The sequence below is a fragment of the Dermacentor andersoni genome, chromosome 7 (assembly GCF_023375885.2).
Source record: "Dermacentor andersoni chromosome 7, qqDerAnde1_hic_scaffold, whole genome shotgun sequence".
Classification (NCBI taxonomy): Eukaryota; Metazoa; Arthropoda; class Arachnida; order Ixodida; family Ixodidae; genus Dermacentor; species Dermacentor andersoni.
In genome coordinates this window covers 97069411-97089650 of record NC_092820.1, presented here as the reverse complement: position 1 = coordinate 97089650, position 20240 = coordinate 97069411, and the positions used below count along the sequence as shown (strand labels likewise).

Here is a 20240-nt window from a genome sequence, read left to right as displayed (position 1 = left end):
CCTTTAGGGTTTCCAATGTGGTAGTTAAGCTGCTGTACACGTGACATTTAACGTAGCCCCACAAGAATAAATCCAGCGGTGTCGTGTACGGCGACCTTGCAGGTCAGGGTACAGGTCCATGCCGGCCAATACACTGTCCACGAAAAAGCATATCGAGCCACGCTCAAAACAGGCTACTACTATGCCCAGGACGCACCGTCGTGTTGAAACCAGATGTTCGGAAAGTGCGCAAGTGCAATGTTTCAAAAGACGTCGTTCATGGGCCCTCGACGATGTCCCTGAGGTAGCGTTAAGCTGTTAGTGTGTCGTCAAAAAAGATGAGTCTGATGATGTGGCCATGAAAAATGCCACACCACGCATTAAACGACCACTGGTAGTGGTGTCGTGTTTATACGAGCCGGTGAGGGTTCCTGTCACTCCAGTAGTGCGCGTTGTAAAGATTAACCTCTGCGTTTCTGGAGAAATTGGCCTCATTCGTGGAAAGCACGCGAGTGAGAAAGTCCGGTTCTTCTTCGCACTTCGAGAAAATCCAATTGCCAAAATGAAGTCTGTTTTCAAAATCACGTCCTCAAGTTTTTGATGAAGATGTACATGGTACGGGTGCATATGATTTTTCTTTAATATCCTCTACACTGGTGACCTTGAGGTTCCGGCCTCCGCACTGGCAACGCGCACAGTATCATGAGCGTTAGCAGCCCAGAATGCCAAAACATCCGTTTCCGCTTCTTGAACTACCGTCCCAGTCCTGTACACTTTCATGTGAAGCTACCCGTCTCGCAAATGACTTCGTTGTACGGAAGATTGACGGATTAGGGCGTCCTCCACAATGCCACCTCTGGAATAGCATGGCTGCATTGGTCTTGTCACCGTGCGCCATCTCCGAGAGCCAGGATCATTTTAGCCTTCTGATTATTCGTTAAGGGCATGACTGTCTTCTTGAAGAGCAGGTCACTGGAATTGTACCGTTGAGATCTCCCATTAAGATCTACGCACTGACACGTTAAGCAAAAATGATTTATTTAATCGACAACAGCATATGCTGGTCGTACAAATCCTGCAAACTGAATTAGATGAAATAGCCTGCCCAAGGTTTGTTTCCATTGCTAAAGGGAACAAAATGAAGATACGTTCCGGGCGTGCCTATCTGCAGAACAAGATGAGTGCGCAAAATTGAAGTCCCAGGTGCGCCGTCGCGGTTTTTCGGCTTGTGGTGGTCCCTGCATCTTGGGCATACGAGAGTACATGCGTCCGTGCCTACGGTGACACCCTGCAGCGAGAGGGCTCACTGGGCTTGCCGCTGCCTGTACAGAGTAATGCGGGCTTATCGGTGCAATTTGGGTTTCTCCTACCCTGTCTTCACGGACGGATGGCCGGTCGAGCTAGACTGCCTAGTTTCAAGCACCATCGATATGCGACTATAAAGCGGCATCTGCCAACTCGCCTAGCCAAGAGTGTGCGGGCGCCGGCAAGTGGCCTTGGTTGATGCTAACCGCTATTCCTGGCCAGGCGCGATTGAGTGCTAACGCGTGCGGGCAAGCGCACGCAGTGTATGAAGTTTACCATTTCGGCCCAAGCGCTAAATGAGCGATCGTGACTTCAGATTTGCAATCGTGTGTTGTTTGTCGTTACGTTTTTTTTTCTCTCTAGCATGTCAAGGTTGCAGCTCGCGCATGAAACAGCCGAAGCCTGCACGCTTTGTGGACTGTGCCCTGTATTCTTTTTTAACCCGGGACCTGCAGATTATGGAATTCGTAAGAAAGTGCGTCGTGTAAACAAACAAACATTCTTTATTGTCGCATCTTAATGCAGGGCCTACAATGCAAGAAAATTTGTGTAGTGCATTGGATTTATTCATAACAGAAACGGGGAATGCCACTGGAAAAAAAGTTCAAAACGGGAGCTTCGCTTTCATTCTTCTACCTGGTCCTCGGGTGCGTCCGTTGATTCCTGTGGCAAAAAGAAAGCATCGATACTTAGATTTTTTTTTTTTTTTACATAGCAGTGACCATAACTTGAACAAGCGCTATAAATATAAAACTGAAGACCACTTCGTGGTGCATGTAAGGATAGAGCTTTAAAATTCGTTGGCGAATAAGCGGCAAATGCAAGAATCATCCGTAATCCTTACGTTGCACCTTTCTTGATGTCCCGGGCACATAATTTACCTCACCAGCACCACTTTGAAAACTGTCGTTCTGGAGCTTACTCGACACGCATCCGGCTTCTTCGAGGAGCGAAGTGCAACTGCCGGTGCTCCAGAGCAGACCACTGTAACTTACACACACACACACTGATACATATAGACATGCATATATATATATATATATATATATATATATATATATATATATATATATATATATATATATATATATATATATATATATATATATATATACATATATATATATATATATATATATATATATATATAGTTTGTTTAGCTTTCTCCACGTGACCGACCTCCCACACTCCTCACACATACACTTTTTTCTTCTTTCATGTTTTAATGGGTTGCTTTAATGCAACACATTGATGCATAGGTTGGTTGGTGTTGCTTCATCGTTCTTTTAAGCTGTGGCGGGCAGGTGACGCACCAGTTTAGTAGAAAACAAGGAACAGACGCCAAGTGTGCATCGTTAACTGAGTTATACTAGAAAAGAAAGAATGCCTACTAGCTTCTTCCCCCCCCGTGCCTGCCACTGCGCAACAAAACGATGACTCTTCGTGGACACGCCACTTGGCATTATGACGAGCGCCATTGCGAAGCCCGCTTTAAGCAAGCTATCCTCGTGCTTTTCTTGGTTACAACGCGCGTACCTATCTGAGAAGCTCGTTTCTGGCTACGCAGTCCCATACTAAAGGTTGGCAACGTCACGTCCGGTTCCGCTACATTCTCTGCTTTGTCACATCCTCCAAGTGGACAGAATAGATGGGATCCTGTCTGCTGGCTAAACGCGCCGGGACCCTACTTTTGCCTGTTGGGTCAAGTTAGCGGACAGTGATTGGCCAAGTTAGCAACCTGTTATCGACGACATTAGGGGACTGAAGACGACGACAGATATGTATGCTGACGTCCATCCGGTGCCACAGTTTTTTACCTGTGGAACTTTCAAGTGATAATGAGATGGTTGCCATATATTGTAAGTAGCATGAATATCTTGCGTCTTGTGATAGCTACATATTCGTGACTAAAGCTTTGTGTACTATTTTTGTAAGAATTTCCTAAGTGCTTCAATGCAAGGTAATCTTGTTACGCTGTGGCGATTGTTAAGCACTTAAAGCTATAGTAAATACTCTTTATTGGGTGAAAATGCGGCCAGGAGCATAACACTCAGCAAACAACAATAACGGGTGTCACTGTCATCGGCAGTGGAAATTTTATGTACGGATAAAAATCATTCGCTGCATATAATAACAAGATTATCATTTCTAGTGCACTCAATTAACGCGGTTTTCGTGGGCTGCCTCTGTATCTATCTCTCACTCTAACAGTTTGTGCTCCAACTTTGCACTGCGTATGTAGAACTGGCTACACCCCACTCTTCAATGCGCCTCTTTTAGGCCAACGGGGGCAACCATGTGACACTCAATACGTGCGTGTCTTCAATGGCAAACAATAAATGATCAAAATTTCTCTGGTGTTTGCGGAATCGAACCCGCGTCATACATATTCAGACAAATTTATCTCAATGTGTATTCCCACAAGCTCCTACGCGCGAACTTATTGGCGGTGGCGCTGAATGACCCAGCGTGCCAAGACGGATGGGCGAGAGAGAAACCCAGCTCAATGCATGGGTTATACATAACGAGGTTTTGTGGGGACAGTACGGTGCGTCGCTACGTTACTTCACTACTAGTCGAATGAACGTCGACATTCATCGTGAGATGGGTTCTGCCGTACTTCTTCTGACTCGCAGTACATTCTAGCGTTGTGGGGTAACCATGCTGCACTTATTATATTTCGGGGGATTTCATTCAGGCTTGATAAAATCTTTTGTGTAGTACGTATTCAGCAAGACCAATTTAGATTTGGAATTTTGGTATGCTCCTGGTATAATATTTGATCAGTTGATTAATCGGTATTCACTACTTATGTAACTAGTAAAAATAGAAAGAATAGTCTATCTTGCTCAAAGTGACGGCAAACAAAATTGCATTTCTTCTGTCCAGCTACGAGTCACTTCATATTTGTTTAATTCTGACACAAAGTACGTGGGGCACCCAGTATGACGCTTCGCACGACGACAGTTCACCTTTGGGAGTTCAGGCCGTACTATATTAAGCATAAGGAAGAATCTGCTCGGCCACATCCCGACCGGCCACTGACGAATCGAAGCGGCACCGAGTTATGGAGGGAAGGGAACGCTTCGCTTTAAAAGATAGGCTGCCATGGCTGCTGCTGCTGATTATTTTAACTATTGTGCTTGCAGGCCCATGTGTGCGTATTTCTGTTGGCATTGGAAGCGAATAAAGCCCATTGCTATGTGGTGGTTATTGGAACAGCCCAGCACATGACGCTCGAGGACGGGAACTGTGCGCCCATCATCGCTGCTTTCTAGTTGCGCTCCGTCACAAGGCGCTGGCCGTCGTGTCGGTCGACGCTCTCGTGAGAACATGGGGATGGCAGCTGGGCTTTTTCGGTTTAGACAATATAGCGTCCCCACGTTTTGGTGGACAACGAACAACTTATTAACCACATTTGGTGTTCGCTTTTCAAACTACACAATGATAAAGTTGGAAAGTGACATAATATCCATTTCAAGTCGATGGAAGACAATGTCTTCTTCACCGGGTTGTTAGGGGTGAGATAGGGCCGCAATCACGGTACACTACGCTCTATCGCCTCACAGCTCGCTTATGGGGACTAGCAAGTGCGGACGCCTAAATCTTTTTTGTTTCGCTATGTTCGGGATCGGCACGAATTTTTAGGCCTTAATATCCTCGGAATAGGGTTAAACCTCAAACTTCAGTATTTGCAGGATCAATCCTCAAGCCCATGTATGATGACGTGCTGTATACTTTAAAGAGTGCCCGAGATTTTACCTGCGAGAACCACGATCTGTATCTGAGGCATGCCGTTGTGGCGGAAAAAATGTCAATGGCATAATGGGCGCAGTATTGTGCTTCTGTGAAATAAAACAAATCCCAGTCTCCCTTTATGGTAGAAGCAACGAATGGGATAGCAACATGTTCTAATGTTAACTGAAGTGTATGGCTCATAGCTGTAGTGGCAGTATGCGTTCCAGTAAGCATAAGCAGACTAAGGAAACCGGCGTGGTATAGCGTGGGCAGGCACGCGAACAGAGAGATTTCAGTGACCGCGAGCAGCATTGATTCGAATTAGTGTTTTTCTCAGCGTTGTCACGGTGCGTTGACCTCGCGTTCCCGTAGTGCTGCATGGTCCCAGAAGGCACGATATGCACACCCGTCTGGCGCTTTAGAATTGCAAGGTTTCGTTAGGATTCTCATTTCTCGGCCGTGTGTTCCCGCAGGCCCGCGCCAGGGTGCATCCGGCGTTGAGCTCCAGCAGACTCAGCACGCGCCGCACATTGTTTCTGCATCTGAACCGACGGAGTGGTCTTAGTGCGCATGCGGACCCGCCGTGTTTCAGTGAGATTAGTGAAAAGCTCCAGCGAAACGCTGGAGCTTCTAAGTAGGCGTTCTGACAGCCCGCAGGGGCACGTTGGCGCTATGAACATACGTATACTCCGTGTCCGCATGACAGAAGTGGCAGTGCTAAACAAAATTGTGCAAGCAACTGCTGTACTACTCCCCTATTACAAACTTGTGCGAGTAGAATGTTAGGAATTTTAGACGTCTTCAGAATTTAGGCGTTCTTTAGCTAGTAGTTACTGTTTATTTATTTATTTAAATGAAGTTCCCCGCTACATTATATGTAGCATGGTTGGGTTTCGATTTGGCACGGCTCACATTTGTGATGGTGAGCGTTGTTTTCTGTAGTTATTGCTTGAGCGGGGGTTGTCCCTCAATGTCAAGTTACCCTTGTTTCAGAAGCGAGCATTCCAACAGACTGGTTCTGAAGATTCAGGAAGCGCATGGTACATGGCGGTGATGAAGAAAGGTAAGAAAGAGTGTACGCTAACAAAGAAGACGGCGGCTTACCTGCGAGGCGGCCTCGTGCTCGCAGCCAGGCACCCTGGCGGCCCATTCACAGCCACCCGCCTTTATGCTGAATGCGAGTCCCTTCTGGCAGGAGAGCTTGGATGGCACGCCGGCACTGCAGGTGTAGAAATGCTGGCACACCCGCGGATAATCTTCGTGCGGGAAGTAGCCGTTGGCGCGGGGGCACTTTCGAGTCGACTTGGCATTCTCTGCGCACAATTTTAGCACCATGTTAATTTGTTCCTATCAGAGTAAGCGGTCTTTCTTCAAGTGGTTGCGCGGTGACGTAACTGCACATCTCAATCGATCAACTCACGCAGATCCTCTCACCTGGGATCTCCAATATTTATGTGTGGTGAAACGTGAATGTCAATAATTTATTGTGCGTTACGGCTGACTTTCTTGGGCTATCAGTGAGATGTTGCATTTTTTTATTAGTGCTTTGTTACGTATATTTACGGGATATGTTGGCTGTAGATATACGTAACCATACACGGGTCGCATTTTCTTGAATCACATTCATATACGAAAAGAAAAATGACAACTGCGTGTAACAACCTAATGGAAGTTATTTTTTATGTTGGTTTTATGACTCGTGCATGTAAATCAATGATTTTGTCTACAGGGCAGAAAATAATACTAAACGACAAGACGAAGACAGGCACATACACCACAGCGCTGACTAACAACAAAGTACCTTTATTCGTTCAGTCCCCATATATATACACTCTACAAGTATCTCGCAGCACCAATAGCAACAGAAATTTGCATACGCAGGGGCAAAGAATTTTAATCAATGAGACAGGAAGGCTATCTCCTTCGGAAGGCGAGAAAGGGAGAGGAGGCTTACACATGCTTCGCCGCTATCGTGGATGTGAAAGGCTTCAGTAATAAGACGTACATGGTCATCGTGGTATTTTGACAAGTAGGTCACATCTTTAAAAGACGGCTTGCTGTTTCGTTCATTGCATTGCAGTGACGTTGACTATTTCCAGTTTGTTCTTGAACCTTGTTTGCGTCGCTCAATCGTAGAATCACTTACGACAAACGGTTGCGGTTATCCTATACGTGGAGCAGCTCGCGCATAATCTCATAAAAAGTTGTCAGAATGGCAGGCATTAGGTTGTTGTTCACTACCCGAAATAAGTTGGGTAGCCTGCACCAACAAGTCAGTCGGGTGACCGAGAACAAAAGAAAAAGTTCCAAAAAAGCACCACAGGCAGAGGCTTGTTGTTGACTGTTGTGACTGTGTGGTTTATAATATTCTTCTCTCACGCAAGCGTTTCTATACCGGTCAAATGGGGCGGTGCATAAATGACAGGATGCACAAACACTCAAACAAGGTTTCGCCGATGTGCTTATGCTTGTTTTCAGAGTTGGCCGGTATTTGTTTCCAAGGCCACTTCATGCAGTTTGGTGTACTTAGTGCACTAACTTAATCACACTATTAATATTTTTGCGTCTATGGAAGTGCTATAACGTGAAGATATTGCAGACTTTTCGATTACAATTCTGCAATCATGCCTCCATGAAAGGTCAAAATATTTCCAGGAACCACCCACTCAGCCTGTCTGTCACGCGGCGTCACGAAAACCGCGAAAATGACCCATCGGATCAGATGTGTGCACAGTGATAATGCATGAATAGACCAACCGAAAGGAAAATAACAATTTCTCATTCCACGCTTTTTTTTGCCACTAACGAAAAAGGCGCCGTTTAGCCAATTCCTATTGGTAAAACTTTTTCCTGCTGGGCCCACTTTGACCGTCTGTAACGCGACGTCACTAAAATGCGAAAACTCACCGCGTTGAATTGTCGTGTACGCGGTAAAGGCGCAATAATATGCCGAAGGAAACTGAAAAGTTTTCAGGATAACCGGAGACTGCCCCGTTTCTAAAGGAATAGAAGATGGCTGTGCCAGTGCAACCAATCGCTGTGGCACTGGTTACTGGGAGCTACCGGCGAGCATGAATTTATTTCCGTATATTAAAAGAGTTTACGTCACAGTACAATGTTATCTATACATTTCGGCATGTATGCGACATCACTCTGCCAACAGTGCTTTGCTGAGGATCCGTTTTATGGGCATTTTCAATGCTCCCGCAATTTTCCACCAGCCACCGCAAACTAAGCAAGGGAAGGGGGAGCGGACCAGTCGCCATGGCCGGCCCCACCATACTCATCCGGTTACGTACTTTCATTTGGCTAGCTCGGCCCCATGAAAGCTTTCTCCACGGGATCGTGACCTCGCCTCTTCTCAGACAGTTAGACAAGAAAGAGAGGGACAACTTTATGTGTCAGAGTGGGGAGCTAGTTCATCGACTTGTCATGGAAGGCTACGTGGCCGCCATGCGATGCCTGACGGCGACCTATTTGGCTTGCTCCATGGCTCCAAGTTGCATGTCCGGGCTGGAGCTAAGCAGTATTTCCTCCCACGATGCAGGTGGGGGAGAAGCCACAAGATCGGGGAGGGCATCCTTCTCAGTCCCAGAACATGTGACTAGGCGTAGCTAGCTAGCTGCACAACTGTCAGTATGGAATTACCCGGTCCGGGTAAATGTACGATTAAACGTAGGGGTTCAGGTATGACTGTGTCTCTAACCTGCGCCAGGTGATCTTCTGACGCTTGTTTAGCTTAGTGTGCGGTGCGGGCCTAATGTGTCGTTTAAGACGGTAGTGTTAGGCAATGTCGTGATATGAGTGCAGGACTTCGTTTAAGGTCTCCGGTTTCCGGCAGGCCCACCAATCTGCTGACGAATGCTCGAGCATGTTGGTGGGCCGCTTCGTTACCTAGATTGCCCACGTGAGCCGGGACCAACATCAACTCTACGGATCGCGGTTCTTCATTGTTGTGTAGTGACTGCCGGAGCTTTATTGTGGTCTGTGCCACCAGTCCTCACGCAGTTTGCTATGGTAGTTTTGGAGTCGCTCATACCTATTGAAGTGTCTGTTGAGGCCACTGCCAGTGCAATGTCAGTTTCTTCTACTTCGGTGGGGGTGGCAGCGCTTAGTGAGCTCGAAGCTGTCTGCGCCTTGAGTCCTGGACCTGGGAAGGCGCAAACGGCGCCGGTGTGGGGTCGATCAGAATACTGCGCTGCATCGACGTATGCCACGGCGGAGTTGGTCCCGTAGGTCTTGTGTAGATTTTGGGCCCCCGCTCTACTTCTGCAGGTCGTGGTGCCCGGTGACTATGTTTTTTGGCAGCGGTCTGATGACGAACACGCCTCTTGTGTGTAGTGGGATGACGGCGGGGACGCTCTGAGGCTTACTCGTGCGAGGATCCGGTGGGTGGTCTTGCTACCATGGAGAGGGTGAACCTGTGATGTGCGGTGTGCTTCAAAAAGTTATTCGATGGTGTTGTGAACTCCCAGTTGAAGAAGTTTCTCTCGGTCGATTTGTAAGCCGAGGGCTACCTTACATGCGTGTCGTATAATACAGTGGAGGTGAACGTGTTCTGTCTTCTTTAACTGTAGGCAGGTATGGAAGTGCACAGGTGAGACAGCTGGTGACAAAGGCTGGGATGAGTGGAGCAGTTCCTTCGCCTTCATACCTTGCTTACGCGCACTTACTCTGTGTAGCAGTTTTGTGCTCTAGTTCGCCGTCGTCTGGAGCCGGTCGTCTTGATGCCGTTCCGTCGGTTCTGCTGCAGTATCATGCCCAGTAGTCGCATGTGCTCAGCGTGAGTTACTGATTGGCGGTTTACGCCTATCGTGATGTGAGGTGAGGGTGACTTGTGCATCGTTCAGTCGGGTGGGCAGATCAGGAGGAGCTCCGATTTGTGCTGGTAGCACTTTAGTCCCGCTGCGTTCACGTGTTGCACAACGATGTCGGTGGCATGTTGGAGCGTTTCTTCAACTGTGCCATCCGACCCTTCACACATCCAGAGCGTGGTGTCATCGGCGCAATTAGGTAAGGAAATGAACTCAAAAGGAAGTGGCACCCTCGAAACGACAAGCGCGTTGATTCAGCTTTCCAGGCAATGCTGAAGGATACCACCTGATGCTTGCATCGGTGGTAATGTACGTTTGACGTTAGGAGTTTTGAATAAAAAATGACTGGAACAGTTCTACGTTCTGGGGCCCTAGGTTCACTTTTGTTTCGTTTTTATTGTTTCTTTTTTTTATGCATTATCCTCACGACTGCCAATGGCGAATAATTGTAGGTGTATTAAGTGTGCGAAGCCGGTCCCTGTTGTAGAGAGGCGATTGAAAAAATGAAAATAACGTATGTTTATATATATATATATATATATATATATATATATATATATATATATATAGTGAGAGAGAGTGAGAGAGAATTCAATTTATTTTAAATGGCTAGCGGGCGTCAGCTAATGCGATATGTCTCTGCTCTCTTCAGTTACACCCAAAATTACAAAGTCTCGTTTGGTAGCTGCATTTGTGTGAATAGGACGCAGACACAGTCAACTAGAATTAACCTGCGCAATGTAAATGTTTCGGGTTTCGAATGCAATGTCATGTCCAATGGTCTAAATATTTGTCCCGCCAGTGGATATTCGAATGAACTCCAGCTCTACAATGACTTGGACAAGTTTTCCGGTCGTCTGAGACTTTGTGAGTTTTATCATGACACACATCAGCTACCACGCGAACGCCCGCTACTGCCGTCGGCAAGGCGCTGGACTCCGCCGCCGCCATGTGACAAACGCCTTCACATGCTCATTAAGGCAGTTCAGCAGGATGTAATCTCGGACATTAGAAAGCAAAAGCGCTTCCACAGATACCTCACTAAAGAAGAACAAAACGCATCAGGAAGTTTATGCAGTAGGAAAGCCATAGCTATAAAGCCCGCGGACAAAGGAGGCGCCATTGTAATTATTAGTACCAAGGACTACATAAGAAATATCGATCACAAGCTGCAAAACATGATGTTTCACAAACTGATAGACCCAAACCCCACTTCAGCATTTGCAGAAGTCATTCAGGGGACTCTCCACGACTTTACAAAAGAAAACAGAATTTGTGATACCGTTATCAAGTCCATGCTTCTTCCCGGGCCTACCCAAACGCAGCTTTCTCCTCTACCAAAAGCACACAAAGAAACTAACCCGGGCTGAACGATTGTCTCTGGCAAAATGTCGAGTTACGGAGATGGCCTAATGATAGGAATTTTGCATTCATTCACTTCTTGCATAAAACCCACCACTCACATCCTATCCTAAATAATGGACCTTTGTATCCCCACAGGCAGCCTCTTAGTGACCCAGGATGTTGTATCCCTGTATACGATTATAGAACACGTGGATGGCATTTGTGCATTTGTGTATCTGCTTTCATAGTCGTCCTCTGAGAAACCCATTGATTGATTGATTGAGTAACTTTTATTTTACAGTCCTGCAGAACGCGTATTAGCACGTCGCGGGCCGCTCCCACGTCGGGACCGACAGGCCTAGCCTGCCAGCCGCATCGTGGGCCTGCTGGACAGCCCAACGTTGCTCAGCCAGGAGTGGGTTGCGGAGGGCCGCCTCCCACCTAGCTGAGCTGAGGTCAGGGCTTGCTATAGAGATACATCCCCAGAGCATGTGCGAAAGTGTTGATCTATCCCCGCAAGCAGGGCACGCGTCATCAGTGTAAATCTCCGGATATATCGCATGTAACGTGAACAAGTTGGGATAGGTTTCTGTCTGCAGCAGTCTGAATGTCAGTGCCTGAGGCCTAGTGAGCTTGGGGTGAGGAGCTGAGAAACCCATTGATTGTCACATAATTCAGAACCTATTAAAATTGGTACTAGAGCTAAATAATTTTGCATTTAATCGAAAGCACTTCGTCGAAATCAAAGGCACATCAATGGGCACTAAGATAGGTCCAAATTACCGCAATATATACATGGGAATATTGGTATTAGAGTTTCTCGAGAGCGGCGCCCTGAACAACTCTTTTACAAAAGGTTCATACACGACGTATTCCTAGGTTGGCCCCACTGCGAGGAACAGTTGGTGAAGTTCATTTCTCAGTTCAGTGCAGTCCATCCAACAATCTCATTCCCCCACACATGATCGCCTTTCGCAATCACATTTCCGAGTGTTACTGTAAGTGTTCACAGCAACAAGCATGGCACACCAGATTACAGAAGACCAACCGATAAGCACTGATACTCATATTTTCAGAGTATCCATGTAAAACAATGTGCAACAGGAATCCCGTAATGCCGCGCTATTAGTTTCAGGCAGATATGCACTACAAGAGCACTTTTCTTTGAACTGTGAGCAACTCCGTAACGATTGCAGCGCCATTGTTATCCTACCTCTGTTATCAGCGGCATGATAAAAATTAAGCAGAGAACCTTGATCATGTTGCTCTCAGCAGCAGAAAACCCACTTCCCCAGGTTCATAGACGTACCGCATCCTCAGATATTCAGGAATAACGGCTAACATTAATCTCATTCTCCGGCAACAATGTACCGTGCCCTTACAGAGGGCGAAAGTGCACCAAATTGTTCCTGAACATCCGCGTGTTATATATAGACGGATTACTTGGAAAGCTGCGCACCACGCGTAAACCTTCCGTGCAAACTCTGGCACGTGACGGGTAGCACGAATGTTGCCATGAGCGCCGCATCTTTATTTCCATTCGAAATGCAAGGGGACTACAACTGCATGACTTGCAACGTTGTACATCTCCTCGAATGCACCATTTGCGGCGTACATATACATGGGCCAAACAGAGACCCCTTTTCGGCTAAGCTCTACTAATCACAACTCACACATAAGACCTATACCGCAGCTGCGCTTCTCGAAACACTTGAACACGTTAGGCCACACTGTTGAAAAATTCAAGGCCTCTATTCACAAATGAAGATTCTCCACTCACTACGACCGAGAAGCTCACGAGTCATTTCTAACACACAAATGCAGCACACTTTCTAGGGGAGCTAATGAAATGATATGTAGGGTGATGTGCATGGCCAACTAGCAAGCGACATGTTTCCGAGATTGCCAACATGTTTGATGCACCAATCAATATTTGGCTGTATGGTTTATGCATTTACTGTTCATTATATGTTGCATATAATACAGGGGGATAATTTTTTGGTTTTGCAGAATTTTTAAAAACGCCTGTTGCAGAAAACGTATTTCTTGCCCTCGAGCTGGTTTATTCAAAGACGCGGACATTACTAGCATGAGAAATGGAAACACGTATTCCAGTGAATAACAAAAACTCACTAACTAACTTTTTAAGCAAATTCTTTACGGCACATATTGCACTTTACGAAATATAGCCGTTGAGATCGCAATACGTATATACTTGAAATGAATTGCCATGATGAGACTAGTTCCGATATATTATTTTACAAAGTGTGGAGCGAAATACTTAGGCTTTCCAACTCCTTATGTGCTTCAATGTATAAAACAAAGTGTTTTTAAAAAGTAAGTGGAACAACAGTGCATTGTTATACGGCGAGTTTGGTGACGCCAATCTCTAAACTGGCGCCATTCTGGAAATCCATTCTAAGCGGGCACGCCTTACACATTTGCTGGCTACGATTCGTAAATTAGAATATGTACCACAAAGCAACTAAATAACAACATAATTAGTGAATTTTCGTTAATTGGTTAGGTAAGTGTATAAATTTCTCGTCCAAGTAATGCTCGCCTCTCTGAATAGTCCGCCTCAATGACTACAGTTACGTTGTCTGCAACAGGCGCAATCTTAAAATTCCGTAAAACTTAAAAAATACACCCTGTATATATCGCGTTTAGGAAGTAATGTGTTTATTTACGCATCATTATTTAAAGGTCCTTCACGCCCTTCGGCTATGTTGATATTTGTTACGTTTATTACTTGACTGTGTGATATAGTATTTCATTACTTTTTATTTTATTTTTCAATCACGCGTAGACTTTGTATCAAAAACAGTTTTGCCTTAATCACGAAACATACCACCTGTGCGAAGAATGCAATAGAATGCAGTTAGCGGAATTCAGAGGGTAGTGGAGATCGTAGTAAGGGGGTCATATAACGAGGGGGGGGGGGGTTGATCGTCTTCGTGGTCTCATACATGTTCTAGTAACTTCAAACAAACAGCGAGGAAAGCACACTTCTAGTAGGTGCGACCCCTATCGCTGCTAATATGTTACCTCTCTCTCCTTCATTCCACTGGCTGCCTCTTTCCATGTTTAATTCTTCACGCCTTGTGGGCGCCCCTGAATGCCCGCGTGTTGGTATTCATAGGCTACATACGCTTTGTCTACTTTTCTTTTCCCCTTCTTTTTAATAGAGTGAATGCAAACGCTTGGCTACTGATGATACTATACGCTTTCTTTGATTCCTTCTTTCCTGTTTTCAATTTTCTTCATACTTACCAGAAAATCTATAACTTGAGCTCGCCGTGCTTTCATTGTACTCTTGATGAGGGCTGGACACCGGCCGAAACGTTGAAATTTGATATCTGTTATTGATTTTCTACGTGCACCTGCAGTTTATCGAAATTATAAAACACCAGATCCCAAGAACTACTTCCTTCAAATATGCATATATACACTCCTTTTATCCTTTTTCATCCCCCCAATACCTCTGCCGCGGGAACAGCTCTACACGCATACAATTTTCTCCACCTTTAAAGGCCGCATACTGCCGCATTAACAAAAAAAGGACACCTGCTCCCGGAACGATAATGCCGCAAAAAGAAAAGCTACCGCTGCGCCACCACTTCCGGTTTTGCTTTTACAGCTGCCGGAAAAATATTCGAACCTTTAGCTTAATATGGTTGTCAATTTGCCTGTTTAAAAGGCTCATTCTTGTGCACTTTAAATACAATCGGCTCTAAGATTTTAGCTATACCGCATTTAGCCCCTAAAGCGAATTTAAACTCCTATTTCGTTGTAGTAGTGAGTCCTCCGCCGCCATAGCACTTATTACCGCCGAAGTCTGCTACGGCCCGTTGATTATCCCGTTTCTTTGAGCAGGGTTCGACCTAGCATTTTGGACTACACAAATGCATGCGAGTGCGCTAAACAGCGCGGTAAGCATTATAGCACTGTACGCTCAATGCAACGTAAAGCTACACGGAATGTAGCCACGGAGGAATGAGACAGAGGGGTGCGAAGACGGAAAAGTAAAGAGGTTTGCCTTGGATGTACAAGCATATCATTAAATCTTGTATCTAGAAAGGACGCACCCGGTTTGTTATCCTTAACTTTGGGAGAGGTAAAGAGGGAAAAGATACGGGGAAAAAGACTAAAGACCTCACCGACGAAAGTCTGTCACCGTGAGGACGTTTACAGTGTAACGTCCGCTGTTACAACGTCTCGTAGAGTCGACTCATTCTTAAATTTAGTAGAGTAGAACAGAAAGTTTTTTGCCGCATTTTGCATGTAAGACTGCCTCAGGGAATGATACCAGAACCTTCCCAGGGCACTGTGATATTATTCAGTCGGCGGAGTCTAGCTTGTAGAGCACATCGTTGGCCATGCAAGCATGGGCAGTAGCACCAGGAAATGCTCTAATATACATTCACACAAATTGTGCGCCGCACTGTTGGCCAGTCCCGTTAGGGATGAAGAGGCATTTGTAAATGCGACACCCACCCACATGCGACACAATGAGGTTATTTCGCGACGGGGGGCCCAGGCGACATGTTGAAGTTTTGGATGAGCTTTCTCGTGATCGATTCGCTATACCTTGAAAACTTGAAACTAGATTGCTAGCGCATACCTCTGGTGTGATTAGGGCATTCAGTTTGTTTAACATTCGCGCTAGCTTTCTATAATATCGTTCTTGCAAAAGCCTTGCCGGAAAAAAAAAGAAATAAGGATGCCAGAAGCCTATTTGGAATCTTTCTCATGTGGTACATGTGATACATGTGATATACATGTGCATGTGATACATGTTTGTGCAAGTGCTGAAGTTTATTTATGAGACCGTAGACTAGTTTTAATTTTGTCTTTGTAGTGTATGGGCAAGTGCCACAAGGCTCGGGAATGACCTCAGTGCTTCACTAGAGACTGCTTTTTGCGGAAGACCTGCAGTTGGTGATAATGGACTGTCGAGTATGTATAATGCATTGATGTGAGATGCATTGATACTGAAATATTGCATTCGTCTGGACTAAGTTATGAAAATTATCACATTTTCTTATGCCTCCTTCCTGAACTGTATATCCTGATATTTTGGCCCAGTTTGGTAATATTGTGGATATTGTTTGAGACTTCATTTAAAAAAAATTGAAATGCGTTATCATTACGTCGAACCTATTGAGGTAGCTGAACCTCAACCTATTGAGGAGCTCACTGGATACACCTCCTGCGTCTTCGAGGGGCGAAGTGCATCTGAATGCGGTACGGAACAGACCATTGTCAGCCGCACTCTATATGTATATGTATTTCGTTTGACAGAAGTGTATGTGCGTGAGAAGTGAGAAATGGTCCCGTGCGTGTGTGTCTCAGTGTGTGTGTGTGTTTATGTGTGTACCAGGTGATCATTTCGCACTTTTCAATCACATACACTTTTTCACCTTGGCACTAGTACTGCCGACGCGTTAAAAAGCTGCTAATAATCTTGTCGGGAACTCACGCAGGTACGGCCTCCGTGAACAGTCCACTGCTGCGAGGAAGTCGCACCGTGCGTACAGCGGATTGCCGTCGTGGAATGCCATGCCGTCAGCACACAGCTTTGGCGTAGCCACTCCACGGCGGCACTCGTAGTACATGTCGCATTGCTCCGGGTCCGGGAAATAGCCGTTTCCGCTCGGACAGATGAACTCCGCGGAGGCTGCAACGTAATCGGTTCCTTAAACAATGAAGCTTATCCTGTACTCAATGAAAATACTGCGACATCTAGAACAATCTGTGTACCAACATAAGAACGCACAGTGAACAATGCACGTACCAAGGTCACATATATCAGATCTATGCTGTTGCAACTTATGAACTTGAAATGTGAAGTGGTAGTTATTGTGTCACGACTTGTGAACCGGTTTTGCAGTGCACCGTTTCTATAGCCTAGACAAAAGCGGAACCGGCAGTTACCACTGAAAGGGCCTTTCTTTTCAATACTGCCGGTGATCAGTGGATTGAACATTAAGTTCGGTGCTGACATTGACCAGTGAATTTGTGTGTAGCGCTGGCGTCTACACTGTGTAGTCACTGCCGTTTACTCACTGCCTACACGTGCAGTGCAATACGTGCGTCATAGAGCGGGTGCACTTCCTGCCACGCTAAAGACATCTCTGCTCCTATCTCTATGGGAGAGCCCCTCCGCATCCTATCAGCAGCCCCATTGCCACAGCTGTAGCAGGTGATCCGCGTTGCCAGGCGGAAGTGGGCCACTGGTTTCAAGGAAAGTAGATTTGTCGCGGTTGTGCACTTATTTTTAGGCGCGCGCAAATTATCATTGCTACCTATACTAATTAAAATAGGCTTAATGAAGAGCCATGTTTCAGGCATCCCGATGAGGCACCGTTGGTAGGCAATCGTATAGCTCGCACAATTGGTGTCACGGACGCCCGTACTTTGCAAGTGATTGGCGATTTAAAACTCAGGAGAATGGTACCGCGGCGATGGGTCACGATGCACATTTTTTATAACCTCAGAACTAGCACACGCTTTACGTGGGTGACCAAAATGTGTCACTTATTCACCAGTAGCACCTAGCCTAACCAGTCAGTACGTCTGTACAACATTGTGTAAAACGTTTCGGGCTTCCTTTAAGGCATTCCGTCATTACACTGCGGTCGCCACCTGCGGGAGCATAAAAGCCACTTGACATGATTTTACTCCGCCTTCTAAGCCTTGTTCCTTCGTTGAAACCTCGTACAGGGAGTTTTACAAGCAACACATATTAAAAGGACTTTTAAAAGCTGATCAGGTAACTCGATTTCTTTGACCAAGGTTGAACGTGACCGCATTCTTAGAGAGCGCTTACTCAGAAGATGTAGGCAAGGGTAGAACCCCAAACATTTCAGTGTGCGGTGGGCTTGCGCGGTGGATGCTACTCTCGGGCGCCAACATGATAGGGGGAGTAGAGTCATTTGTGTAGTTTACCGCACAAACGCGCTCCGCAAAATAAATGGGCCGCCTACGAATAGGGAGTGAGCAAGACTTAAAGATTAGACCGCAAAGCCCCCTACCTACCACATAAGCTGGGCTTCTAAGCTTTCTAAGGCGTGATTGCCCATAGTGGTGGTGTGGTGGCTCTTGCATTATGTCTGTAAGCACAAGAGCCCGGGGCCTAAACTCTGTAGTGGCGGCCGCAATTATGTGGGGGAAAACGCTGAAATACCCATACCGGTCGTGCATCACGCAAGAGCTTCTTGCGGAGCATTTATGGTTAAAAGAAATGATGACGTGCCTTGCTAGTCTGATGCGAGTGGGAACTAGCCTTCACGGCTACGCTACCTATTGCATTTAGTTAGTTGTAACCAAATTACATGCTCATAATCACTAAAACTGGAGGTATGTACAACAGAATCTAATGATAATTTTGGACTTATGGGGCTTCTTATTTTCGTCGCTCTTGAAATTCCTTTGATTATTTTATTGCATGTGCTTCTGCGTTTCTCTCTGAAGTGTCACATTTCACGTCCTACATATTGTAGCAGGTTGGCTGTTGTCGAGTTTCTCTTCCCTGTTTCTAAAACCGGCCATGCATTTTATCGTCCTATTTCGTTCTTGTGGGCCTGCATTACAAAAAGGATGTCTTAAGCTGTACTCCGTCTGTTAGATGGCGGCTTCCAATGTCTGCACTCTTCGAATTCCTATGCAGTAGTGAATTCTTTTCATATGATTTCATTTTGACACTTCGTCAATTACAACAGTCAAGGCCATTCATTACCTATTTTCCTTCAGCTGCTACCATAGCGAGGACGACAGCCAGTGCATAAATTATTTCTAAAGAAAAGCTTATGCGTACTGAAAAATGCCGTAGTTGGTACAACAGTAAAGACTACACGACACTGAGAAAGAGGAACAGAGAAGACGAGCGCTCCCTAAAAACTTTCGGTTTATTTGAAAAATTACATTTAGGTAGAAATCTTAAAACGTGCCCACTGTAATGAAGTCGTAAATAGCCATGTGAACCAGATTGCACTAATTGCGCTTGCCATTGCTCTTACAATTATTTATTTTCAAGTAAACCTTGAGCACTCGTCGTGCTTGTTTTGTCTGTAGCTCCCGTTATACCATACCAATACGCACCAGAAATCGCCTATTTTTGCAGTTAGAAGTTTATTTTTATTGCAACATGTCGGGTAAGGCAGACAAAAATTTTGCGCCTGCTGCTTGGAAAACAACCTGCCCCCTACGGTTACAAGGCATGGCAGCGCGGGACTGCCGAGCAAAAAATGGACGCAAAGTGACAATTTTTCAAAATATAAGCTAAAAACATGATTCTGCACAATATAACGCAAAAATATAGTTAGATCTTTTACAGCGTCCTACAGTTCCTTATATTACAGAAAAAACACTGGACAAAAAGATCACGTTCTAGGACAAACACGCTTGGTTCGAGAAACAAACAATACATTTACACGCGAATATAGAAAGTAAGTGAGTTACATGGCTAAATATTAATAATGGTTGAAGCCACAATAATTATGCATGTCAGTATTGCTTGTACAGTTGTGAAAATTGCGAAGACGTAAGGTTGCACATATTAACCCCCTGTTTCATAGTAGTAATTTAACAGGCTTTCTAAAATTATTTTTATCAAATCTTTTTTTTTTTTTCAACTTGTATTCTGCTACATAAATGTCGCCACTTACCGCATCCTAGCAGTACGGCTAAAGAGAAGATGGCACACTTCATGTCGCTGTAGTTGCCGGGAGCGCTATGAGAGACGCTTTCGTCCGCCGTCCCCCTTGCCCGAAACCGGATATCAGGAATGCCGTTTTGCGTGAGCCGCCACGCAGGGCAGCCTGTGCTCAATCGGGCCTGCTCCCTTTGAAAGCTGGCCGCTTTTTGTCATTTACCAATCCAGTCTTGCGTGTGCGTCTCCACGTAGAGAAGGTGGCGGTGTGCGATACACTCTTCGGAAAACTTATACCGGCAACCGATAAACTCTACGAAGAAGTTTGCAGCACGATGGGAGGCAAATGAATAATAAGGAGCGAAGAATCCCGTTTCGTGGCACATGTAAGAGGTGATTGCTCGCTA

General features: G+C 45.6%; 1 protein-coding gene across 1 annotated transcript; it reads right to left on the bottom strand.

Moving 5' to 3' along the window:
• Window positions 1-1769: 1769 nt before the first annotated feature.
• Window positions 1770-19956, bottom strand: LOC126534064 (protein obstructor-E-like). Its single transcript, XM_050181298.3, has 4 exons — window positions 19850-19956; window positions 16663-16860; window positions 6127-6335; window positions 1770-1947 (listed from the first exon to the last, which is right to left on the bottom strand). The coding sequence occupies exons 1-4, from the start codon at window positions 19890-19892 to the stop codon at window positions 1909-1911; spliced, it is 489 nt and encodes a 162-aa protein (XP_050037255.2). The 5' UTR covers window positions 19893-19956; the 3' UTR covers window positions 1770-1908.
• Between the last annotated feature and the right edge of the window lie 284 nt (window positions 19957-20240).